Source organism: Tricharina praecox, assembly GCF_024521635.1.
Source record: "Tricharina praecox strain CBS 144465 chromosome Unknown BZA05scaffold_1, whole genome shotgun sequence".
Classification (NCBI taxonomy): Eukaryota; Fungi; Ascomycota; class Pezizomycetes; order Pezizales; family Pyronemataceae; genus Tricharina; species Tricharina praecox.
This window is the reverse complement of record NW_026250403.1, coordinates 3,145,139-3,168,846: the sequence shown is the minus strand read 5'-3', so window position 1 is coordinate 3,168,846 and position 23,708 is coordinate 3,145,139. Positions and strand designations below refer to the sequence as shown.

The window sequence follows — 23,708 nt, the reverse complement described above, 5'->3', positions numbered from 1 at the left end:
CATAGGTAGCATAGGTGGGATAGCATAGCAGAGCAAACGCCATCCCCCGTGCCCTCCCGGACCCTCCTGTCCTGCCCTCCTGTTTCCCCCGACGGCCCGCTCCCCCACTTCCCCCTCAACGCCCGTTTCCCCCCTCGACACCCACACCACACCCCACACCTCGGCTGCCACCACGGCTGCCAAGTCTATCCAAGTCTTCACAAGCCTTACAAGGCTGCCCCAGGCTGCGGCTCCGCACCCACCCACCCCCAGTGCCCACCCACACCCATACCCACACACGCACCAAAACCCATCGCCCACCCACGCACCCCTGCTAGCCAGAGTACCGAGCACACCACAACGCACCATGTCGCGCCACGCCACGCCCCTGAGCGAGTCGCGACATCCATCCATCGACACCCACACGCACATCCCGGCCCCCACGCGCGCCGCCGCGGCGACGAGTTGTGTGGTGGGCGCGGTGGAGGGTGGTAGGGTGGGAGAGGTGACGTCATGGGGGGGCGGGAAGTTCCGTCTAGGTACTCGATGGGCGGTGGGAGGAGGAGGACTGTAGGATTAACTGTAACTATAAATGCTCGATGGACGGCTGTGTAGACTGCTCGTTGCTCGTCTGGCGAAAAGTATGTCGGAGACGGGGCGGGGTAGGGTTGGGCGGCGGTGGTGGATGGACGGTCGAGGGTGGACCTCGGTGGACGGCTTGTTACATCGTCGTCGCCGACTCGGCCACCCGCAGTGCGCCGGCAACTCTACAGCTGCGAAGTTTGAGCTTTGTGCGAGCTCACACTTCAGCTTCAGCTTTAGTTGAGCTTCGGCTCGCAAGTCTCGCTCCCCGATCACTTCACTTCTCTTCTATTCTCCGCGTCGAGTCGAGAGGACCTTCATACGAGCAGTGCTGAGCAGTGCAGTGCGTGCTCGAGCAGTACCAGTACCAGTACCAGTACCGGTATTTTTGGTGCATTGCACGGAGTCACTTCGGAGTGTACTCTATTTTACTCTACTCTAGAGTCTACCCCGCTGTTCTTTCTTCTTCTTCTTCTTCTTCTTCTTCTTCTTCGAAGAGTCCATTCACGTAGGCTCAAACTCTCAAGTCCTTGTTTGAACTTTGAAGCACGACCACCACATCCACCCGGTTCCATCCATTCATCTTGATCGATCAGACTCCGTCTTATTGTTTGTATGTAATATGTACCCGTTATCCCCCCGCAATATCAGCTCTGTACAACCACCTCACCAACCAGTGAACATGGTAATCCCAAACCCCCCCTACAAACAAATCCCCACAAAACCACAAAAGAAAAATCCTCATGATGCATAGTATGTTCCACCTCGTCCCTCCCCTTCCCAACCGATCGACAAACAAAAAGACATGAACTCCAGTGATCCAAACACAACCCAGTGCAGACCGAACGCCTTCCTCCACAAACCAAAGAGCCTCCTACCAGCATATACACAAGACGCCAGGAGCTGAAAACATCGTGATACGCCTTCCAAAACAGTACATGATCCGTATCCCAAAGCAGATAACCCAACAAGATGAAGGAGAAGAAGCCGTAACCCGAAAGAGTGATATCACAAAGAGAAGACGGTAGAGAAGATGTGTCGGAATCCCAATGGCAAGGACAAGTAGGGTTGGCGAACCCATGAAGGAAACAACCGGTGGTAAGAAAACCCAAAAGCAAAGAAAACAAAGTTTGGTACAGAAATAGCAATTATTAAGAAAAGAAGTATGAAAAAAAGAAAAAAAAGAAGGAAAAAAAGAAGAAGAAAAGGAAGAAAGATCCCAACACCAGGAAACAAAACTCCACCGACCGAAACATTGCACCAAGATATGACCAAGCCCAAAGGAGACCCATACAAAAGGAAAACCCAAAGAAAATGGTTGGGAGACAGGCGACAACGCTCATTCGTTCCTCGAGAAATAGTCGCTGCTCTCGTAAGTCGCCTGGAGGAGGTCGACTCTTCGCTGGCCGGGCTTCTTGTGCAGGCGCTGGCGACGGTGCTCGCCCCGAATGGTACCCTTCTTAAAGTTGACGTGCAAGAAGAACTTGTCGACCATCGGTCGGTCTTCCTTCCTGTCCAGGGCGCGGCGCAGGACCGGCTTCAGTTGTTCGCGAGCCTTGCGCGAATCGTACGTGAACTCCTTGCTCACGTACTTGTGCAGGAAGATCTGCTCCGCCGACTGCTCCATGGCCGCCTTGTACTCGGCGACATTGGCGGGGAAGGTGGTGGCCGGCATGGCTCCACGGACGGGATGGGACGCGTGGGGGTGGGCCTTGGCGTAAACGCCCGGGGAACCACTGGTGGTGCTCGACGAGTTGGTGGTCGGGCCGGAAATGTAGCCCGAGTCGGCTCGGTGCTCGTGGGGCGTCGGCGGCTCAGGAGTGACGAGATCCACAAAGTTCCAGTTGGTAGGAATGAGCGAGCCAGAAGTAGACGCCGCAAGCTGATCCTTGTTCGTATTCGAACGACGTCCCAAAAGGGAGCTGTTGCTGACAGAGGGACGGAAACGGAATTCGGTATTCGGCGTTCTGCTCTGCAAATGCTTATGGAACTCCCTCAGGTTGTCCTGGGGGATGTAGACGACCTTGCGTTTCGCGGGAGGATTGTGCATCGTGTCGTTGTGTGTTGGTACTCGAGTAGGGGTGGTGGTGTGAATTTGTTCTTGTCGTTTCTGCTGCTGCTTCTGCTGCTGCTGTATCTGATGTTGTATCTGCTGTATCTGCTGTAGCTGTTGCGGCTCTATTCTCATCCCTTGGGGAAGAGTGGTGTGCGTGTGGTGACAACGTGTGTCGAGGTTGAGTAACCGTCGGCAGGTACGGTTTCAGGAGAAGTTGATCGGGTGTTCGGTTGATGAGATCGAGGGACGGGTAGATGCGCGGGATGCTAATGTGTGTCGAGAGACGAAGGAGGGCAGATCGGTGTTACTTGTAGTCGAAGCAGGAGCTGCAGTGGGAGAGAAAAAGGTTCAGTAATGGGTTGTTTGGAGGGGAAGGGTGTGTGGGTGAGTGGGAGTGAGTGTGTGGGTGCGTTGGGAATGGGTGGGGTGAGGTGAGGTGGATGCGGTAGGACTGCAGCACTGGGGGGGAGGGAGGAGGGGGGTTGTTCAGCGCTGGGTGGGTTCAAACTCACCCTTTTTTTTGCTTGACAACGGAGAGGATGAGATGGCCGAGAGTGACGCTATGAATTCTAGGTAGTTGGATGGAATTCGGGTTCGTTGTCGCTGTTTCGGAGGAGGGGGGTCAAGATATTTGGGTGCGGTAAGGATGCACGGAGGAGGAGAAGTAGGAGGAGGAGGAGGAGGCGGAATATCAGAGTGAGAAGTCAAGGAAGCTGAGCAAGTTGAGCAAGTTGAGGAAGTTCAGGAAGTTGAAGAAGTTCGTGGTTGGTGACGGAGTAGAAGTTGAAGAGGGTTGGTTGTCGGAGAAGTTGTTCTGGTAGAAGAGAAGTGGGACGGGGTGGAGGGAAAGTCGAAGTGTCAGGTGGTAGCCGTCGTGGGAATTGTGGTAGTTCGTTCGTGTGGTGGTGGTGGGGAGGGGGGGTTCGTGGTTTGGCAGGGCAAGCAACTCGGGGGAGCATGAGACTAGCCGCACAGGGTGGTGGGCTTAGTAAGTGGGATTTCTGCAGTGGTGCTGATACTTACTCTGCGATGCAGCGCGGTTTTTAGAGTACATGAGGCCGTGCGTACAGCATGTACCGTTCACGCCGCCTCGCCAAAGAGGCAAAGCGACGATTGGCGCAGCAAAGGCACATTGCAACCAAGTGAATGGGTAAGTGAGAAGGTATTCAAGTGAGTAAGTGAGCATGTACGTGGTCGGGCGAGTACGGTCACGATGGATGAGTGGCAGCATCAGACGAGACGAGACGGGCGGGCGGCTTGTCTTGGTGCGTTCTGTGGGCCAGTGCCTCTCGCTCGCTCGCTGGCTCGCTGGCTCGGGCGCTCTCACGGGTTTTTTCTGCGGCATCTCCGGTGTTCGTGAATAAATTAACTGCCAATTAACCTCCATGCCCGTCTACAAATATGTACTCATGCGGGCAGGGGTTGGTTCTTCAGTTTGCGGTTCGACACCCGTCGGCACAACGAGAGCCAGGATCTGCAGTGACACTCAGACACAGCGAGAGAGGGAGAGAGGGAGAGAGACGGAGAGAAGAGAGAGACGGAGAGAAAGAGAGAGAGACGGAGCGAGAAGGACGGACAGGCAGACAGGCGGACAGGTGGACAGGTGGGCAGACGAATGGACAGGCGGGCCGATGGGCGTACCAATAGCGAGAGAGAGATGGACCGACAGTGAGTGGCATGGACCGACCGTCAGCAAGAGACATAGCCCGACCGACCGACAGCGAGACATGGACCGACAGACATTGACCGACAGACACAGACAGCGAGAGAGACATAGGACCTCAGTTACCCACCCTGCCTTGCCTTACCCACCCTGCCTTGCCTTGCCCGGTCTGCGGAGAAGAAGAATCCAGCACCGACAAAAAGGAAAGGAACCTGATGGCAGGCGGAAGGCTCGCTTGACCGCACCCCTTCCAATTCAATTCACTGCCGACTCTCCGTTTCCCTCCAGATCCAAGTAGAGCAGAGGAGAGAGTCATAGCTGCTCTAGAGCTCCTTGCGGTGGCCAGCCAGCATCAGCAGCATCATCACCATCATCATCACCATCATCGCCGTCAGGAACCCACCTCTCACCGGTCAGCGAGCCTCCTCTCCCCCCCGAACTCGAACGCAATCGCCCACTAATCCGCCAATCACCAGCGACTAATCGCGCCTCGCTCAAATCATTCCCTACATACGTGCTGCTGCCGATGTGCTCGTGCTCTTCGATGCACCTTTGACACCTCTCCTACATAACCACTTCTCCTAGCTGGCCGCTCTCTGCCTACCCGACTTTTTAGAGTGGCCTTGAGACTCGACCTAGTCTACACCGCACGCATCTCCCACGACGCCACTGCAGCAGCCGCAGGGTGAGGTAACCGCGCAGAAAACTCCGTGATGGCCCCCAAAACCAGCGACACCGAAAGAAAGAAAAAAGAAAAAGAGTAGCAAGCCACCTCAGAGGGAGGGGACGGCCGGGGACGAGGATGAGGAGGGCTCGACCGAAACGTTGTTCGCCGGGTGCAGCAGGCCAGGCAGGGAAGAAGAACAACCGCTCTGGAGTCTGTCTCGCCGCGCCAAAAAAAGAGGGCTGAATCCCTATGCCCCCTCCACCCCCCCCCTCCTAGAACGGGATTCCTTTCTTTGCTGGCCCAATCACCCGCGACTGTGGGGTACATAACTAAAACCCGCGTTTTTTTTCTCTTTCTTTCTTTCTTCTCGTTCGCCCTCGCTCCTACCAGCGCACGCAGGTGTTCGTCTGGCGCGCTGCTCGCTCGCTCGCTCGTCCTCATGCCGTACATACATGTAACATGTGTTGTGGTTTGTCCAGCAGCCAGACAAGCAAGACATCGCACATCCACCCAACGACCCGTTCGCAAGCAAGCAGCTCCCAGCCTCTCACGAGCTGTGACAGCTCCCAGCTCTCGCTCTCGCTCCGTGTTGCCGCTCGCCTTGCTCTGCTCTGCTTTGCTCTGCTTTGCTCTACTTGCCTGCCTTGCCTGCCTGACGAAGAAAAAATAGCTTGGGACGATGCAGGTACATGCAGCACACCCTTCACGGCCGAACCGACCGACACACGGTGCGGACGGACGGTGCGGCCAGACCATTTGCGCTGTGTAGTGGGCTCGTACTCTATTTTGTATGTCTGTACAGTACGCTACATACTCTACAGACTCGGTGCCCACCAAACACCTGCACAGTGCTGTGCCTATGGGAATGGATGGATTCTCGCGCTCGCAATGCAGCTCCTCGGCAAACACTCTCCTCTGCCGTATTTATCTATCATTTATCCTCAATCTATGATAGTAGATGATGAATAAACATCGCAGCGAAAGAAAGAAAGAAGAAAAAATCAATTGATTTTTTAAAAAAACACTCTCGGCGTGGACGTCGATCGATGAGGGTGGGTGGGTGAGATCAAGGGACCACCCAACCAACCGCTCGCTGTCCCGCCCTCCGTCTCGTTTCATTCCTGGCCTGGCCTGCCAGGCCTGTCTGCCACCTCGAAATCTCAACCCAGAACTTTCCTCGATCTTCCCGCAAACAATGCCACGTATCGCTGGCTGCCCGGCCGGCCATCTCAGCCTACATACACACACATACAACATCATACATGCTGCCGTAGTTACTGCCAGCTCGTCCTCTTCCCTTTATGTATGTAGACGCCACTTCGAACTTTTGTTTTTCTTGGGCGAGCTTTCAGGGTTTAATGTTTTTAAAACAAAAATCCTCTTCGGGAGGCTTTCAAACGCTCCCCCCTCCACCATACCAAGTTGACTTATGTACCAGGCTGGTGACCAGGCGTACCACCCCCCCCTTCTCCCCTCTGGGCCCCAACGGTGGGGGATGGGCTCACTCTGGATCTACCGTAGGTACTCTAGATACTCTAGACAGCTACTCTAGATACATCTCCCTCCTCCTAATTCCCGAGCACGAAACAAAAATTACTCTACGCACCTACTTTCTTCTTTCATGACGTGACGAGCATAAATAAAACCAGCTTAAAAATCCTTCCATCTTCCGTCTTGCTTCCATCCTGCTTCCATCTCGTCGCTTCCAGTAAGCAACCAAACAAGCGGCGGCGGCGAGCATAATGTAAGCTTACATACGAATGAACGAGCCATCCCTGCGCCCCCGATCAGATCCGAGCTTTCCCGAGCTCGAGCTGGGTTTAACTTGAAAGTTGAACTTGAGGAACTTGGAGGCTTAAGTGGGATGGAGCGAATGGAAAGTTGGAAGTTGAATGTTGGAAGGGTGGCTTGCTTGCGGCTGAGTGGTGACTACTTGGTTGGGTTGCATGAATTGCCGGAATCGGTCCGATCATTGGGGTCACGGTGAGTCATGATGCGCCACTCGGTATCCTACAATCTACTGTAAGGTGGCAGTGCAGTGCATGACACATTGACAAGTTTAAGCTCCTGGTGACTGCCACTTGCCATTCACACTACACAGGTACCAGAAACTAAGACACATGTGATTGCAATTTGCGAGCCTCTTTGGCAGCTTGGCTCCTGGTGGCTATTCTTGGAACCGTGGTGGTTTCAGAATCGGTAGCGTTCTAAGTTCCATGGAATTTCATTTCTACTACCTGCGGCAACAACAATGGCATTGGCGATGACAATGACACAGGTATGCAATGATAATGGCTACTCCCACAGCAAGCAAGCGATTTCACTATCCGAGCCTTCGCCGACACATCTTCACCAAGACAGCAGTCCGGTCCTGTCCTGCGTCCCCGCGTGCGGCACCGCTGCTCTTCGAATATACCCTACGACACCCTCACCGCTTCCACTCCACCCACCCACTACTTAAGCCTTCCCGCCGAACTTGGTGGTACCCCGGTGGTAAGAGCGAAGCCCGAGCTTCAACGGGCCTCGAACGCAAATCGTGGCTACCTATCTCCGGACGCTCGTAGACGGCCTACTGGTATCGTACTTTGGATACATTGCAAGTACCTAAGCGAAGCTGGATGTTCAGCTACAGGTGGACGGAACAGATCGTTCGTCGGAATACCGAGACTGGCGAGACGGGCGAGACAACTCCGCGAACTCCACGCCCAGCTCCCTTCCAGCTCTAGGCAGGGAGGGAGAGGAGGATTGTATGGTGGATTGGATGAACTGACGATTAGCTATAGACCTATGGTTCGTGGTACATGTAAGGGAGGGCGATCCGAAAAGTAAAGTTGAGACGACGTCCCCCCCGCCATACGAGAACGTGCTCATGGTCGGGACGCGGTATCGAATGACACAAGGACCTGTTCCTAAAGCAACCAGCGAGAAGGCGCACAGAACCCCCGCTGGACCGTGGCCTGGGGATGATTGGTTAACTATGATAGCAGCGCTCATTGTAGCCTTCCCTCCTGCGTAGACATCGACGCTTCTTCGGCTTTCTTGGCCCTCAACCACATATGACATATCCTTCCGAGCCCCGCGTTCTAGTTGGTGGCAGACGCAGTAAAGTGTAGATTCACGTTTTCTCCCACTCCTTTCGATTTGCCTACTCTGCTCGTTGGGATATCCTGGACTCAGCAGACCAGGGCGAATGAAGGCACCACTTCGACCTGCGTCCTAGGTAAGTATTCACGATGAAAGCGGTTACTATGTACTGCAGTATATTACAGTCTTCCAGGCGAGGCGAGACGATCTTTAGCTACCCACAGTAACGCTGAGCAAGCGCTTAGTTTATCGCGACGACAGCAAAGGGCGATAGTGCGTCACAGTTGCCGCAGAAGCACAGCGGAGAAGAATGAGTGCGCAGTCGTTGGTTCACGCGCTTCTCAAAATCTCTTGTAGAGCCGATTGCGGCATACCTATACGGTATAGGTATACCCGACGAGACCTGAGAACCTACAGCCCCCACCACTACTCCCAGTCCGTCCCTGAAATCGTGCTCACCTCCCCGTCCCAGAAGCCCAGAAGCCCAGCGCCCACACCTCTACTCTCTTCTAAAGCGGGCTGTGCGAATGTGCTGGCCAGGCTCCGATTCCCGGGTTCTGCATGCCTGCGTGTCTGCGTGCGTAGGTATGAAGTAGGTACGGTATGTACCCGTGTACCTGCACCTGCACCGTAGTCGGTCGTGTAGGTAGTCAGTTGTGTAGTCATTCGTGCATACCTACCTCATACCTACCTACCTCGTACTCAAATCCCAGATCCCGGATCTCATCGTGACTCGTGACGACAGATATTGCAGGTATTGCAGGTTTTTCAGGTTTTTCAGGTTTTTCAGGAAGGTATTGCAGACATGTGGAGTGCAGTTATGGGAAGCGCCGTGCTGCGCCTCACGAGTCAGCCCGCGCAGCCACGCTGAAGTGAGGCTGGACCACCCCTCCCCCAGGGCCTAAACGGGAGACGAGAGAAGAGAGATGAGAGAATGGAGAATGGATGTATTCCATGCGGAGTCCATGCCAGGCATTTTTTCTTTCTTTTCTCGCTGTGGCTGTGGCTGTTATTGAAATGAAGTGGCGCGGCGAGTGAGAGCTTGAGACGTGGCTGGACATGGACATAGACATAGTAGGTCACTCGGAATCGAGCGCGCGGAGCATGTTGTGAACTGTGAATAGCGACTGAATGGATGAATTACAGTGTGTGTGTGTATTATGTCTAGAGAAGGGGGGCTGTACATAGCCACAAGTGTAGGAAAGGGGCGAAGGCCCGTGTCTTTCCACGATGACTGAGTATCGAGTGAGATATTACAACAGAGCAGATAGACGGACAGACAAAGCAGCTGATGGGAGTTGGGTATCGGGCACGGTGCAAAGCTTGGAATGTGATTTTTCATCCGGTACATACATACATGCAGCATTGCTGGTTTCAAATTTCCACATTACGGACGATTAGGCGTGGAGTGTTTCAAGCCCGTACTTTGGTACTGGTATGTTTTGTTTCGGTTACTCTACTCTACTCTACTCTATGAATGTCTTTGTCGGTGTCCTCTAGATCGAACTGTGAAATCTACACGCCCAACCCCCTCCCCTCCTTCAGCCTCAGCCCCCACACGGCACCAGTAGCAGCGACTGTCGCTAGCCCCCAAAATACGCCGCCGATGCCCATCCCGCCACTGCCCTCGAGTCCGACGGCAAACAGCCACGCGCCCATCACAGGCCCTACGGCTCTCCCGGCACTCGCCAGGCTGCTTCCGATGCCGTGGACAGTGCCGAGCACGCCCTCCTCCTCGACACTATTGGTCAGCAATATCACGCTGCCAGGGAGCGCAAACGTTCGCGCGGCTACTTGCATCCCGAGGATCCCCATGATGCCGGCCCACATGACCGTAGAGCCCGGGCTGAGGAACGACAGGAACGGGGTGAGCATGTATGCTACCGGGAAGAGGCAGCAGCCGAGCTGGAACGAGCGGAGGAGGCCAAAGTGTGCTTGCAGCGGCGGGTACAGGAGGAGCTGGAAGGCGATTCCGACGGCGCCGAGGATCGATAGCGCGAGGCCTACGGACTGCGCAGAGAGCGAGAGCCCGCCGTGCAGAGGTGTGCCGTGCGGCGCTGAGAGTAACAGTGGGTACAGGTTCATGAACGTGCTGTTGTGCAGCGGCAGGAGCATAAACGAAAATAACGTCTTGATTATGTTGGGAGTCAGGATTTTGCGCGGTGGGGACGGCGGCGGTGGTGTGGCTGGCTTGGCGATGAGGGGCGAGGTCTCATCTGTTTGATCCCCGCGTAGACGATGGAATTGACGCGATAGGAAGGATTGTACGTCGCGACTGAGGCTGCGATGCTTCTTGCTTTCCAGCGTCTGGTATCCATTAGCTCTCGTTCCGCTCCGATCATACGGATGGTACTTGGAATATGTACCTCGTCCAGGAACATCAGTCCCGCAATAAAGCTCCCCATCAAGAACATGGCGCTGACCACATTCGGCAGCGCCCACCTATGCCTGTGGCACCACTCCCAATTCCCAAAGACCTCCGGCCACGAGCTCGCCGGATCAGCGAGGACGCCGCCCAACGCGGGGCCAAGGATGATGCCTACGTTGAAGCACATAGGCATGATGAGGAACGCACGGCTCTGATGCCTCTTCTCGCGTATGGTCTCGCTCAGCATAGTCCTCAGCACGCCCACATTCCCGTTCAGACAGCCGGCCAGCACGCGGAACATCAGAGCGCTCTCAAACGTCTCCGAGAAGCCAAAGCCGAGGATCGAGAGCGCGCTGCCGAGCAGCCCGAGGAGAACACATGGCTTGCGTCCGATGTGGTCTGATAGCCGTCCCCATACCATCCCCGTGAGACATTGCGAAAGCGCGAATGAGGAGGCGAGGATTCCGGCGCGACGCGCGATGGTCGCCGCGGATGGAGGCGCCGTGCCCGGCGAGTGGAAGGACTCGATCAGGAAGTAGAGGTAGCTTAGCAGTGAGGTATTGGTGAGGGGCTCGCTCAGTCGACAGAGCGCGAGGACGAAGAGTTGGCGTTTGTGCGGGAGGGTGAGCCAGCTCGCTGGAGCTGGGATGGGGACTTGGGCGAGTTCATTGGATGACGCGGTGGTATAGTTGAGGTCCGAAGGAGAGGATGGCGAAGGCGATATCGATCGGGATCGCGATCGTTGCCGCGAGTGTAGGAGTGATTTTTTTGATTGGGGTGAAGCGGACATCATCAAGCATGGTAGTCTATACTTTAGTAGGTACAACACTGGCCGAAAACTATATCAACGACCGCCACGGCAACTCAGATAAAGAGAAGAAGAAGAGAGAGAGACCGAGCCGGTCTTCCGGATATCCGCCTCCGCCGTCTTATTTTCCTCGCTTCGCCATCAACACAGCATCCCCAGCGGCCCCAGTGTTACGTATGTACCACGGCTACTCGATACCGTACCGGTATCCCTGCGTAACCATGCAATGGCGTCGTAAGCTTGTGTCACCAGGACAAGCTTCACATATCACCATGACAGCTACCTAGTTCCCGGATATTCCCAGCCATTCCGAACATCCGACACCGTCGCCGCACCTACATACCCCGCCAACATGTCGTCCGACTCCCAGCTAGCCACACAGCTCTCCCTCGCGCCGCACCCCGAAGGCGGCTTCTTCCGCCGCATACACGAGAACCCGCGGACAGTGCCCAACCCGTTCCCGAACCCGGCCAACCCGGACGACACGGTCCGTCTGGCTTCCACGAGCATCCACTACCTTCTCACGCCCGCGTCGCCGATCGGTCACTTCCACCGCAACAAGGCGCTCACGTACCACCTGCACCATCGCGGCAGAGGCAGGTATCGGCTGATCCATGAGGACGGCCGCGTAGAGGAGTATGTGGTCGGCCCCGATGTCGAGAAGGGAGAGAAGATCATGTGGGTCGTTGAGGGCGGCGTGTGGAAGTCTTCCGCGCTTGAGCCGTTGGAAGATGGCGGTGACGGTGAGGGGCTGTTGATCAGCGAGGTGGTCGTGCCCGGATTCGACCTGAGGGATCATGAGTTTCTGGTTTGGAGTAGGCTTGTTGGGCTGGTCGGGGAGGAGAAGGCGGCGGAGTGGAGACACTTTCTGAAGGAGGGAAACCGCGGGGAATAGACGCGATTGGCAATCTTCTCTCTCCGAAGTCCTTAGTCGGTGTGACATCGTTGCTACTGATGCTGAGCGTGAGTGAAATGGGACGCGAAACTTGAAAGCCACTGCCCTGATATCAGTTTTGCTACATACTCTTCAAATAGCTATCCCCGCTTCTCCATCGATTTGAGATGTTTGGTTTACTCATTCATCGCATGTGACCTATCTAGATCATGGCAATATACACACTCACACTCCGTTTCCGTGTCCACTGTTCAATCCAACTTTCGTCAAGTAGCAGCCCGATGTGGCTTCCCCTACCCTCCGCCCTGGCCTGTCCCCAGCGACACAAGTACTCGTAGAGTGCACCCAGGAAATGATACTGGAAAGAGACAGATTCCCTTCCATGTTTACCCCGTCTCGCCCCCTGCCTCTTGATCAGGAGAAGCCAAGAAGGAGGGAGTGGGGGAGGAACAACGGAAGCGACCCTAGGTAGTTCCTCAACTTCCTCAACCTCCTCTTCGGGTGCCTTCCTTCCCACTCCCCGAGCTCCCACTCGGATATAGCAGGTACCTCGCTTGCTGCATCGTCCGCACCGACCCCGAGAAACCATTGAATCGAGACGGATTCGCATTCGTATCCGGTTTGAAAATAGAAATTACCGAGTGAGAAGCGGTGCTTACACATCCCCGCCACATACGGTAATCCGACAGCTACTGTTGCTACGTTGCTGTTCTAGCTCGGCAATTGCAACGTTACTAGTACTCTCATCGTTGGAGACTTGGAGTAGGAAGGTAAAAGTCAAAGTTTATTGGCTACTCGTGAATGGCGTGTAGAGGCCGGTTCCAGACGCCGGTGTCTTCTCCTGTCGAGATTCGACCGGAGTTCTGGTTCTGGGACAACAGGTGTTGCCCAAAGAAGTCTGTAAACGGCACTCGCTGGTTCATAGAAACTTAATGTACAGATTCAATGGCTCGGTTGAGCGCGGGTGAGATCACACGGTTTCACGGAATGGCGTGGTAATTCATCGTTACAATGTGAATTGACAGAAAGTGGACGTGATTCGGGTTCCCGACCATCACAAAGAAGCAACAAGCAAACAAGCGAAGAATCAAGCGAAGAAGCAATCAGAGAGGAAAATTAAAGTCCTTGAGCACAAGTATTCACCGATGGCTACTTCCTTCCGACGGGTTCAAGCAAATAGGGTAACAACTTCCGCTTTTCGTCAATGCACCAAAAACGCCGCCAAGTAGGCAAGCAAATGGTAGTACCCTTCTATGTACTAGGTTATCAACAAACTCCCGGCGCGCACAGCTCAGGCAGAAGGTCCGTCCCATGCCTCGCGAGTCAACCTCATCAATGCCGACTGCTTGTGCGGAAAAGTCACCTCCCTCTCCTTGGCGAAACCTTCTTGCTGGAGATAGCCGATAAATCTACATCGAAAGTGTGTCAGTTATCCACCCGCACATATCGCGTCATCCGGAAGACTCACCTGGCATTGTCGACTCGCGGTTCCAAGCTTAGCCTCATCGTCCTCGGATCGTCGCAGAAGCAGTAATGGCAGAGCCCCCCCAGCCATCCCCTGACCCTCTGCGCGCCCCGGAACTTCTGCTCTCCGACAAGCACGTGTAACCCCCTCTCCCAGTCCTGTGCTTCGCAGAGCTGGCCCAGGCGATCCTCTTTTACCCAATAGATCTCGAAGTATCCGAATGGCTCCTCGACACCACCCTCCATCACCCGTCCATCCCTGACGACGACTTCCTCCCAGCTCCCAATCACGGGGAACGAATGCCGTTTCTCCAGATTCTGCCTTAAGAAATCCGCCGTTTTCGCGATCGGCCCGGACTCGCCCCAGAAGGCCGATACACGCGGGGTATTCATCCACTTGTTGACCAGGGGGGCATCGTCTAGCCGCGCAAGCCGGAACGTCAGCACCGCGTTCAAGCTCGGCACGTGGCGTCTATACAGGAGGCGCGCGGGACGCGGGCGTATCGGGTGGCGCACGCCAAACGCCGAGATGGTGTATACAACGGGGCTGGGTAACTTCATGAACGGATACGAGATCTGCCAGAAGGCGCGCTTGACGGCGCGGGGGTAGCAGCGACCCGTCGGGAATGGAGCTATCAAACAGCAGGATCAAGCCCGCCTGCTCGGCGGCGGCCAGGGCTTCCTCGCGTGCGAACAGCCCGACGCGGTCGAGGTTCACTGACCACTCCTTCCGCGGCGCGCCCGGGATCGCCGGCGGGTTCGTCGGCGTCGGCAGGTGGAAGTACCAGTTCAGCGTCGCGTACAGGACAAACACCGGGTCCGGGTGCGGGGCGCCGTCCGACGTCATCGCGTCGGTGATGGTGAGCATGTCGGTAGTGAGCGAGGGCGGACTCGCGAACGACGAGCTGAGGTTCACGGTCCATTTGCTGTAGTTCTGGCGCGTCGGCGGGTGTAGGTGCGAAAAAAAGGTCCTGCCCGTGATGTTGGGAACCGGCGACACCGTCGAGATTTGGCTGCTGTCCGAGAGAAAGAGCGTGTTAAGGGCCATCGTGTAGGACGTGGAGCGAATATCTCCCCCGAGTGGACTGCGTGTTGATCGCTGACGACGACGTGCGCAGGGGAATTGAGTATCTACCGAATAAGAGAACGGTAAGGATCCAGAACCGAGGAGGGGACCATCCGTTTGTGTCACGTGACAGCTGGACGGCCTTGGAAGGATTGGAAAATTTAATGCGAGCGCTGAACGTGTCGCATGAAGTGATAATGCACATCAGCTAGGCGGCAGGGACAGAGATTTGTGGGGAGGGTACATAGCCGAACCCTTCCATCTTCTACAGACCTCTAGAGTAACTATGGGTTTTCAAAATGTTCAAATGACGGATCCCAATTTATTTGGCGAAAGATTTATTCTTATTTTGAGTTTTTTGCCTTCCAATAAGCATAAGTACGTACCGGGAAACAAACGTGTCTCGAAGTTTGGACGTTGATAGGCTCCATCTTTGCGCATCTGGAAAGGTTTCAGATCGGTGGCCAGTCAGTTGACCGAGCACTCACCCTTACCGTATCCATGGCGACTCATCTCGCTTTTGAGGGGCCCATCATGATGAGCTTGAATTGCAGTTCTGGCTGCATCTCCATCGCAATGGCTAATGATTCATTCGCCGGGTTGATATGTATGTACAAAAGTAAGTGCCTATGGCCATCTGCACGACGGGGACAAATCCCATGGCCAGTGGCCGACCGGAAACAGAGTGCTAGGCAGTTGGCCCGGCATAGTCACCATTCGTTGTGGCAAATCCCGAGGCACCGGTCCAAGTCCGGACGGGCATCGTTGTCGGCGTGGCGTGACTCGGGGCCAACGATAGGTAGAAGGTACGGTAAGGCATACTTGGCTATAGAGTAGGTATAGTATGTACCGGTATCGCTGGCAGACAGCAGCAGAATTTAGACCTCGTACGTACACCGGATGAATCGTGTTCGGATACGTAACGTTGGCCGAGAGGTTGAGGGCCGTGGGCCAGTGGTTACCTATTGAGGGCGCAAAGGAAAAGGCGGCTTGGCGTCATCGGTGAGCACCGGAGAGAGGAGACCTTGTTGAGACCTGGTGGGACTAGAGTAGATGCAGGCCCGATGCGGTCGTTGGACGTTGAATTATTGCTGTTGCGACTATTTCTGTTCTTCCTGTCCGTTGGTCGGTCATCATCAGACACTCACCTTGTACATCACCATCACCATGATCATCGACCGAGAATTCTAGCTCAATTGATCACGTTTTTGTTCCTCACCTGTTTTTGGGTCTCTCACTATCCATTGTAAGTGGATTATCCGCGGTTCCGCCCTCGGGTCTCTCAATATCTATTGTATGTAAGTGGAATATCAGCAATTTCACCCTCAAGTCTTCGAGTATGGACATATGTACTTACATACTACAAGCAGTACATGGACTCCCCCTCCGCTGCACCATCACGTCATGCTGGTGGTTGTGGTGGTGGTGTCATCACGCAAATCCCGTGCAATATACTCTAGTAGACTCCGATGTCCGCTGAGTGGACGTCCACTTTAACTTTGCCTGGTGGGGAGGCCTGTACGTACATACTTCATTCCTACATTCTCCGTTCTTATCGCGAAATCTCTTCAAGCCGGGCATCGAAGGCGGTATACAGGACCCAGGTGTGATAGGTACATGCACGCTATGCGCACGATGACAGAGTTGATGTCCTCGGCTCTCCCTCACAGGCCCGCCCCCATCGAGATATCCGATTTTTCGTCGTTCACGAGCTGAGCGCGCGGAAATCCAACGACCGCGGGGCGCACTGTGGCACATCTGTCCGTTCGACGCATTAACTAACTATCGCACCGGATGCACAGTGCAACCCACATCGTACCGGGACATGTACGAAGATACTGCATCTGGCATTCCAACGCTTCGACTGCCAATCCAAAGAACGGACGAACATCCAGGAATATCCAACGCAGCAGGCCCCAGCAGAGCAGCCAGTTGGAGGGGTGCGGCAGACCCGACCCTCAGGAACCGCAGAACCTTGGCATCAGCACGAGACCTACCTGCCTAGCACCTACATACCCCTCTCGATCACCACCCCACCTACAAACGAAACTCAGGGTCCAGATAACCAGGAAAGTACCCAAGTATGTAATCTATCCATCTACATACACCAAAAGCACGTACATGATTCCTCACCTTGCCGGGGTCTGTTTGCTGACACGAAGAGCAACCGTAGCCGCGCCATGCCATGACACACCCACCCACTCCTTCGTGAGGGGAAAAGCGAGTGGAAGCGTGGTTCGCCAGCGGAAGAGGAAAAAAAGAGAAGCTCTAGAGTGGAGTCGAGACGTGGGGCTCAGTTGCTATGATAAGTCTGGAGCAATCTCGAACACACAGCGTACGGTCCTCTAGGCCGCATCAGGACTTGCGTACTGAAACCCGTACGTCATTGAGCAGCTCACCGCCAGAACAGCGCCTTCACGACGTTTCCAACCACCCAGAAATCTCGGCCTTCGACCACCCCGCACACCGACGAATATCCCCACGGTTTCTTGTATTTCTCTGCGCTAGAGTTGCGTTGTTCCCCTCACCCCCTCCGTCGTGAGATCCGCTCGCCTGAAGCTGGCGGTCGTGACACGTGTTTTGCAACCACGCCAAAGGGCTTCCGGCAACACATCCTCAGGAACAGCTGGCAGTCGGTGCGAATCAGCCTGTGTGTGGTCCGGATGACACTCGTTCGAAAGGGAAGCCAGCACGATGCGATGGCGTGCCGGTAATGGAGATGGAGGGTCATCGAGACGATGTATTGAGGGAGCTTTCCCTCTACCGTGGACCTGGAGCTGTCGGCCCTGCCGGCAGTCCGCTTTGGTGATCGACGAACTGCCGCCGCCGCGTGTCAGTAATAGCAGAGTTAGCGGATGGATATTCATTCGGTGCTATCGTAGTCTGGTTGACTGCCGTGGCAGCTGGCTGTGAATAAAGAGGCTGGTGCAGCCACCATGTTTTGAAGGGGGTGTGTATAATACGGATAGGCTTTCGCCGCCGCCGACCACGAATGCTCCCCTACGCCGAACACTGTTGGGGCGGGGCCTATTTCGTTTCGAAACTACCTCCGACTGGTGAAGCACCCATCATGTTGCGATGTATGTACCTACATACTCCTTGTGTCCGACGGTGCGGGGTAGATGAATAGTTTAACCCCCCACCAGGACGCCGCGAATTCCCACCCCTCCAAGGTCTCTCACGGCGGTCCTACTCCGGAGTGGTGCACCCGGGAAACCTCCAGCCCAAACATCCGTTCCGACTTTGTGGGATAACTTCTGGACCTAATTTCGGTCGCAGGTTCGTTCGACGATCTGCGTATCGAGCCAGCCTTCTGCTCATGCCATCTAAGCCTATCTGCACACCCAGGGCTCGGGACCGGGCTTTGGATACTGTTTCTTTTTCTTTTTTTTTCCTGATGGTAGGCCTTGCCATCTCTGGGCTCTGGGCTCTGGGCTCTGGGCTCTGGGCTCTGGGCTCTGGGCTCTGGGCTCTGGGCTCTGGGCTCTGGGCTCTGGGCTCTGGGCTCTGGGCTCTGGGCTCTGGGCTCTGGGCTCTGGGCTCTGGGCCTCGCCATAGGACCTCACCCTCCATGCCACTCCGGTGTTTTCTTTAAGGGCCCTATGGCCCTGGAATCTCGAATTGTTGCATCCGTCTCCACACCAGCTTACTGCAGATCGCCTTTTGTTTGGACTTCCGGTATCCCTTTAAGAATATGACCGTTTAACATCCACCCATCCCTTCAGATTCTCAGATCTTTCGATTCGCTACCTCGTGTGGTAGTCGCCGCCTGGAGATATTTGCGGCACGGTTTGGTCGACGATGGACCGAGTTTTGTGTGTACGGCTTCGGTCAGCGTCGGTACGAAACATCCGCCATGGTCAACATACTACTGGACGAGTATCCGTTTCCTCCTTGTACATACGTACATACGAGACGTCTCCATCTCGGGTGACAACTGCAGAAAACCCTTGGTCAAGATCCCATACATTCGTGCATATATCCATCCGCGCGCAAAGTCTTTCGAGCAAGGGCGAAATTCAGATTCATCGATTCGAAGGGCGAGTTTTGAAGGGAACTCTTCGCGAGGAAGCGTGTTTGGCACCAATTTTCCCGTTGGGTCTGGAGTAATTCTACCTGTTGCACATTGAGGAGCTCTCATACTTTTACGAATATTCAACGAAGTCATGTCCTGTCTGCCAACTGGTCCCATCGCCCTCATTGGCCTGTTGAACCCCCCGGGCCCCAATACAGATCCTGCTAGCAGCAACGACGAACTTCACAACCGCGATTGGACCTTCCTCTAAAGGGGAAACGACAAATTCCTCACAACCGCAGCACAGCAACCCTTCCTTCTTAGCATACCAGATAAGTCCATACTGGGGTCTGGGTCACCGCGCACGGACTTGATGTTCTCGCCTCTCCTCATCCATTCGATTCTCAGATTTGTGGAATGATCTTCTGCCCACCGCAACATGTTCTGATGAAGAGCTGCTGACGCTTGGACAACTCTTCAGCACATGCTGTTGTCGTGAACTGCTCTGGCGCCTGCGATGACCTATTCGGGATGGCACTGGGTATAGTGCAGAAGTCCGTGTTCAACACCAACACCAACACCAACACCACCACCACCACCACCATCATCATTAGCACGGCTAATATTGCCTGTCGACTTGCTGAATGGTAGTGGCGCAACCAAGAGGTAAGGGCAAAGGTGTTTTTTTTTCTTCGCGCAACCACGCGCATACAGATGCGTGGGTGCTTTCGATATCCCCCCCTCCCGCGCAGGCAGCTGAGGTCGTGAGTCTGTCTTCGTTGTTGAAGAGGGGTACCTATACTTGCCCCGCTGTGCAAACCGCTATCAATGGCAAAAAAGAAAGCACCACGCCTGCACCGTATGAAGGCTCGGCTGTACGGACCGGAAGGAAAACGCCGAACCGGCTCTCCAAATCCGAACATTCACTCGAAGAGATTGTGTCCCGATCCGCGGGTTGCAAGTATGTACATGGGAATTCTTACCCCGCTCGACAAAGACTTCAAACCTCCGTCTCGGCCTCGAAATTCCTCTAGGCAGCACCTGCAATGCTTCGTCCTTACATTAGTCGTACATATGTACCGGTTACGTGCATGCTGCTGCTGCTTTCCTTTCGAATTGCAGTCCTGCAGACCACAGGGAAGTAGTTATCCATCACACCACGGGACCAGGCCGCATGCGCCCTTTGGTTGTCTCACTTCCGTTTGCAACTCTCCCGGCGATGCACGATGGTAGGGCAGTTCTGCGTTGTCCACCTTCACTCGTCGATCTATCAGCCTACCAAGATAGCGTGCAGTGACGCATGCAAGCTAGACGCGGTCTTCATGAAACAATTTGTAGGTAACTCTTTTTTTCCCCACTTGATCCAGTTCTCTGATAGGTATATTGCTGGTTTCGATAAGTCAGCACTAACGGGCGATCGTAGCGATTCTCTGGCTGTCACTGGATCGGATTCCATACACTTCTCGTGCTCGCTTCTTCACCTGGAGTTGGTTATTGCAGGCCTAACATAGCCGATATGATTCAAATCCAGGCTGTCGGCGAGGCTGTGGGGCGGCAGAGACGGCCGTCGGAATCGGATCGTCAACCTCACAGGCAGAGAACGCCCACAATCGGCATATCACGTATGATATATCGATACGGAAATCTTGCCCCGGTACTCCGTCACAGCACAGCATGGCTTCCCATCGTCTATCTATTGTCGTCGTCGGATACGGCGATACTACGCTGCAGCATTAAGTTTCACTACTGCTGTGGGGACTATGCGCGATGATGTACCACAGTGGCCGGGGTGCAACTGCTGTCTTGTCCTGACAGCGCAGGTTTTCTGAGGAATGACTGCAGCATCGCTGTTCCCTTGTCCGTTACGTGTTGCAGTATGAGCCGTGGATTCTTTCTGGAACGCTCCTGTGAACGCTGTTATCGGGACACAAGGATATTCGCACCATTGATTCTACAATTGGCTGGAAATGGTGCAATATCCAATCGAAACATGTTTGGACATGCAGTTGCGATCCTAAACACCCCGTCCCGGCTTGGTCTACGCTCGGAGCCCAGAGTCTGAATACGAGGGTATCTTGAGGTCTGCGGTCAGTTTTGCAGTCCTACTGTTCAGTGTTCGGTCCGAAAGGTCGTGGGCTTCTCGGGATCCCCTCAACTCTGCGCTACAGCTGTTATCTTTCCATTGAGCGGGCCACATCGTATCTTCATCTTTCCCAATCAAGGATTCCGGCAACTGATCATGCGGGATATCTTCTTCCGGGAACTACGACAGAACTAAAGGTGCAAGTCGGGTTTTCCAATTATTGCAGCTGCAGCCTCTCTTTGCCCCCCTCGTTCTATCGTTTCCGGGGAGTCTGGACCGGCTGGCTATCCTCGGAGGGGGAGGGGGGGGCTTTTGAGATGTGATTGGCGTTCCCTTCTCTTCTGTCCACCCAGTGCGCGTCGCGGCCACTGTCCATCATTTACCAGGCTCGGCACCCAGCTCAGGCGGATTGTCGGCAGGCATTCAACCTTAGCGACCAGTTCCAGTCGCAAGACGTCTCCGAACCCAAGGCTCTAGGTGGTATTGATAAAGGGAGATGCTTATTGGAATTTGTCCTACTACCTTCTCAGGGCTAGCAAGAAGCTGTTGGCAGTATCAGAGCGAACTCAGAAATGCCCGTTTCACACACTGGGACCTATTGGCAGTCGCTGCTACAAGGTTTGTTTCTCCACGTTGTACAATCTCCATCATCAGCCGAACTGCGTTATGTATCCGCCATGCATTACGGATTGAATCTGGGCCTGAGTTTGGCAAATTGGCATCCTTTCTGACACGTCCTTCCCAGTCGTATGCACCACCCAGTGGTTATCAGCACCCGTGTATGAAGTATTCGAGCACAACGGCGGCAACATCGCATTGGACCCATACCCCCCCGGTCTGGCGGGTGGACGTACGGCACCGACCGCCACACAGTGCTTGTACTCGTGCATCGTGAACGTCGGTGGCCGCGACTTCGAGACGGCATACGTCTACAGAGCCGAGGAAAATGCCAAGGAACGGGCAGCAAAGAAAGCATACGAAGCCCTGAGCATTTAGACCACGGTTGCTTTTCCGTTGGACCGTTCGGATGTGAGAGGGTCTCGCACGCGTTCCGACTACGGCTTTGCGGATTACCGGTTACGTCCACGGCTGTGAACGACTACATATCATACCTAGTATGCAAGGGCATGCAGCCACACGTGCAGCAGTCGGTTGCTGAGGACTTGTGGTGGCGGTTCTGGTATGTACTGGACAGGAGGTCGTGTGGGTCTAGATACTTATCGTTTTCCTGCTTTTTCCTTTATTTCTACACTTTGTTTTTTTTCTACGGAACGGCTCACTCTATCCTTTTTCTTTTCTCTACGCCGTCCTTCAATTGGTCGGCTTCTTCTCGTTAGTCTGCTGTCGGCTTCCGCTTCAAATTGTGGTCCCTTCGGTGCAGTTACATGTGAATCTGGGTATCGTGGGGAACCCGCCCGCTGGCGAACACGGTAATAGCTAGGCAAGAGACGTGCAAATTTGTTTTTCTCTCTCGGGACAATTCCACTCCACTTGGACTGGAAAGCGGAGGGGGGGAAGGCCGTTGTCATAGTAGAGATACTCTAATTTCTACGCCACCCACCCACCGCCATGCATGTGGGGGATCTCTAGTATCTACACACACTCCTGTCGATCTTCTCGGTCATATCATAGGTACCTACTCTAGCCCAGCTTCTCTCTCGCGCTCTGCTCCCGACGGCAACGCTAAGTCCGGGTTCTGCTGTATCGGACCCGGAAAGGCAAATGCGTCGTGAGGCAGGTTCAGGTTCAGTTCCATCTGCGTGCATTTCCTAGACGCTTTTATGCGGGAACCTACCCTAGATTACGCAGTGTAGCGCCCCACTAGGTGGTGACCGCATCAGCCGAGGCACGGTTCGTTCCCAGGAACGGGCTGCGTCATTCGTCGTCCATGCATTCGTTCTTTTTTTCTGCTTGCTGCGACTCTGCGAGCGCATATCTATTGTAGGTATCATACACACATACACACATCCTACATACTTTACTTCTTACTTACCAAGTATGTACGGTATCTATTTCGCATGGCGAGCATGGCGGCGAGGGCATAGCATGCACCCATCTAATTCGTCAGAACCTCTCTTTTGTTTCGTATGTACTCTAGCTCCCTTCCCTTCCTCTCGTGTCCTGCACTGCCAACGGCGCTCGACGAATCATGGACCGATGGACACAAATATACCCTACCTAATTACCAGCTGTCACAATCCACTGCCCCAGCTAGACCGCATCGGCAACGTACACCTCAGCCTTCCTGCAGGAGCCTCCCGAGCAGCACACGAACCGTTCGGACGAATCTCCTTCGTTCACGTATGTGGGCCCTGGGGGCGAGGGGGTTCCTGGCGAGAGATGGAATGGAAAGGAAAGGAAAGGCGGGTGCCCGACCCACCGACCTCCGACCACCAACCAGACGAATCGCCATCCTGGCCGCTGGCCGCTGGATATGTGGCCTGGACGAAGGATGGGAGTGAGCGATGAGCGAGCGAGTAGCGGCCGAGGAAACATCGAGGGCATATTGGTATCCATTGGGGGAGGGGGGATTGTCTGACAACAAGTCAATAACACCAACAACACCACCACCACCAACTACAACAACAAAGACGACGACAACAACGAAGGAGTGGAATGTTTCGTCTCGCAAGGATCTCGGCGGAAACCAATTGCTGGGCTGCAAACTTCTTCAAACTACTCCACGTCGATGATGCAGATCCGCTCGTGGGTTCGCATGCGAGTTGGTGTCCCAGGGGTTTTCTCCGACTCGTCAGCGGCGCCCCCCCCCCTCCCCCCGTCGACCAGGAGGAAAGAACGAAAGGGCTAACTAACTAACCGCCATCGGTGCCAACTCATCAGTGCAGCCAAGGAGTCGTTTCTGCGTATATCATAACTTACTCCAGAAGATGGCTACGGTACGGTATGGAGATGAACGTGAAGGGGTCAACGGAGCCGTCTGTATCGTTTGCCCCCCGCCCTTCGGCGGCAAATCACCG

At 54.7% G+C, this 23,708-nt stretch overlaps 9 protein-coding genes across 9 annotated transcripts; 4 read left to right on the top strand and 5 right to left on the bottom strand.

Moving 5' to 3' along the window:
* Positions 1–1,900: 1,900 nt before the first annotated feature.
* On the bottom strand, positions 1,901–2,611 carry BZA05DRAFT_440802 (uncharacterized protein; the record flags this gene model as incomplete). The annotated part of the gene is made up of 1 exon (XM_051486627.1): positions 1,901–2,611. One exon carries the CDS (start codon positions 2,609–2,611, stop codon positions 1,901–1,903), a length of 711 nt encoding a protein of 236 aa, XP_051344822.1.
* A 1,452-nt stretch (positions 2,612–4,063) lies between these two features.
* On the bottom strand, positions 4,064–4,408 carry BZA05DRAFT_383715 (uncharacterized protein). Its single transcript, XM_051482246.1, has one exon. It carries the CDS (start codon positions 4,344–4,346, stop codon positions 4,104–4,106), a length of 243 nt encoding a protein of 80 aa, XP_051344821.1. The 5' UTR covers positions 4,347–4,408; the 3' UTR covers positions 4,064–4,103.
* A 5,040-nt stretch (positions 4,409–9,448) lies between these two features.
* BZA05DRAFT_383710 (major facilitator superfamily domain-containing protein) lies at positions 9,449–11,289 on the bottom strand. Its single transcript, XM_051482245.1, has 2 exons — positions 10,398–11,289; positions 9,449–10,338 (listed from the first exon to the last, which is right to left on the bottom strand). The coding sequence occupies exons 1-2, from the start codon at positions 11,190–11,192 to the stop codon at positions 9,547–9,549; spliced, it is 1,587 nt and encodes a 528-aa protein (XP_051344820.1). The 5' UTR covers positions 11,193–11,289; the 3' UTR covers positions 9,449–9,546.
* Positions 11,290–12,296, top strand: BZA05DRAFT_383709 (RmlC-like cupin domain-containing protein). The gene has a single exon (XM_051482244.1). The coding sequence runs from the start codon at positions 11,560–11,562 to the stop codon at positions 12,100–12,102; it is 543 nt and encodes a 180-aa protein (XP_051344819.1). The 5' UTR covers positions 11,290–11,559; the 3' UTR covers positions 12,103–12,296.
* Positions 12,297–13,086: 790 nt separating this feature from the next.
* BZA05DRAFT_383708 (acyl-CoA N-acyltransferase) lies at positions 13,087–14,972 on the bottom strand. The gene is made up of 3 exons (XM_051482243.1): positions 14,184–14,972; positions 13,571–14,113; positions 13,087–13,511 (listed from the first exon to the last, which is right to left on the bottom strand). The coding sequence occupies exons 1-3, from the start codon at positions 14,612–14,614 to the stop codon at positions 13,394–13,396; spliced, it is 1,092 nt and encodes a 363-aa protein (XP_051344818.1). The 5' UTR covers positions 14,615–14,972; the 3' UTR covers positions 13,087–13,393.
* A 1,362-nt stretch (positions 14,973–16,334) lies between these two features.
* On the top strand, positions 16,335–17,578 carry BZA05DRAFT_24241 (uncharacterized protein). Its single transcript, XM_051479931.1, has 2 exons — positions 16,335–16,967; positions 17,027–17,578. The coding sequence occupies exons 1-2, from the start codon at positions 16,427–16,429 to the stop codon at positions 17,344–17,346; spliced, it is 861 nt and encodes a 286-aa protein (XP_051344817.1). The 5' UTR covers positions 16,335–16,426; the 3' UTR covers positions 17,347–17,578.
* Positions 17,579–18,942: 1,364 nt separating this feature from the next.
* BZA05DRAFT_24207 (uncharacterized protein) lies at positions 18,943–19,722 on the bottom strand. Its single transcript, XM_051479925.1, has one exon. The coding sequence runs from the start codon at positions 19,568–19,570 to the stop codon at positions 19,052–19,054; it is 519 nt and encodes a 172-aa protein (XP_051344816.1). The 5' UTR covers positions 19,571–19,722; the 3' UTR covers positions 18,943–19,051.
* A 1,351-nt stretch (positions 19,723–21,073) lies between these two features.
* BZA05DRAFT_24210 (uncharacterized protein) lies at positions 21,074–21,837 on the top strand. The gene is made up of 2 exons (XM_051479926.1): positions 21,074–21,348; positions 21,476–21,837. Exons 1-2 carry the CDS (start codon positions 21,303–21,305, stop codon positions 21,724–21,726), a joined length of 297 nt encoding a protein of 98 aa, XP_051344815.1. The 5' UTR covers positions 21,074–21,302; the 3' UTR covers positions 21,727–21,837.
* An 858-nt stretch (positions 21,838–22,695) lies between these two features.
* On the top strand, positions 22,696–23,508 carry BZA05DRAFT_383699 (uncharacterized protein). The gene has a single exon (XM_051482242.1). The coding sequence runs from the start codon at positions 22,729–22,731 to the stop codon at positions 23,197–23,199; it is 471 nt and encodes a 156-aa protein (XP_051344814.1). The 5' UTR covers positions 22,696–22,728; the 3' UTR covers positions 23,200–23,508.
* The last annotated feature ends 200 nt before the right edge of the window (positions 23,509–23,708 follow it).

Bases quoted from the DNA above. Each gene is read 5' to 3' on its own strand.
- BZA05DRAFT_24241 (XM_051479931.1), top strand. From the start codon at position 16,427: ATGCACAGTGCAACCCACATCGTACCGGGACATGTACGAAGATACTGC. The intron at 16,968-17,026 runs GTACGGTCCTCT...GTCATTGAGCAG, and splicing joins AGCAATCTCGAACACACAGC to CTCACCGCCAGAACAGCGCC.
- BZA05DRAFT_383710 (XM_051482245.1), bottom strand. From the start codon at position 11,192: ATGATGTCCGCTTCACCCCAATCAAAAAAATCACTCCTACACTCGCGG. The intron at 10,339-10,397 runs GTACATATTCCA...AATGGATACCAG, and splicing joins GACTGATGTTCCTGGACGAG to ACGCTGGAAAGCAAGAAGCA.
- BZA05DRAFT_383708 (XM_051482243.1), bottom strand. From the start codon at position 14,614: ATGGCCCTTAACACGCTCTTTCTCTCGGACAGCAGCCAAATCTCGACG. The intron at 14,114-14,183 runs GTCGCTGCTACC...GAAGTTACCCAG, and splicing joins GATAGCTCCATTCCCGACGG to CCCCGTTGTATACACCATCT. The intron at 13,512-13,570 runs GTGAGTCTTCCG...CTTTCGATGTAG, and splicing joins CCGCGAGTCGACAATGCCAG to ATTTATCGGCTATCTCCAGC.
- BZA05DRAFT_383715 (XM_051482246.1), bottom strand. From the start codon at position 4,346: ATGTCTCGCTGTCGGTCGGTCGGGCTATGTCTCTTGCTGACGGTCGGT.
- BZA05DRAFT_24210 (XM_051479926.1), top strand. From the start codon at position 21,303: ATGCCCGTTTCACACACTGGGACCTATTGGCAGTCGCTGCTACAAG. The intron at 21,349-21,475 runs GTTTGTTTCTCC...CGTCCTTCCCAG, and splicing joins TTGGCAGTCGCTGCTACAAG to TCGTATGCACCACCCAGTGG.
- BZA05DRAFT_383699 (XM_051482242.1), top strand. From the start codon at position 22,729: ATGTACGGTATCTATTTCGCATGGCGAGCATGGCGGCGAGGGCATAGC.
- BZA05DRAFT_24207 (XM_051479925.1), bottom strand. From the start codon at position 19,570: ATGTTCGGATTTGGAGAGCCGGTTCGGCGTTTTCCTTCCGGTCCGTAC.
- BZA05DRAFT_383709 (XM_051482244.1), top strand. From the start codon at position 11,560: ATGTCGTCCGACTCCCAGCTAGCCACACAGCTCTCCCTCGCGCCGCAC.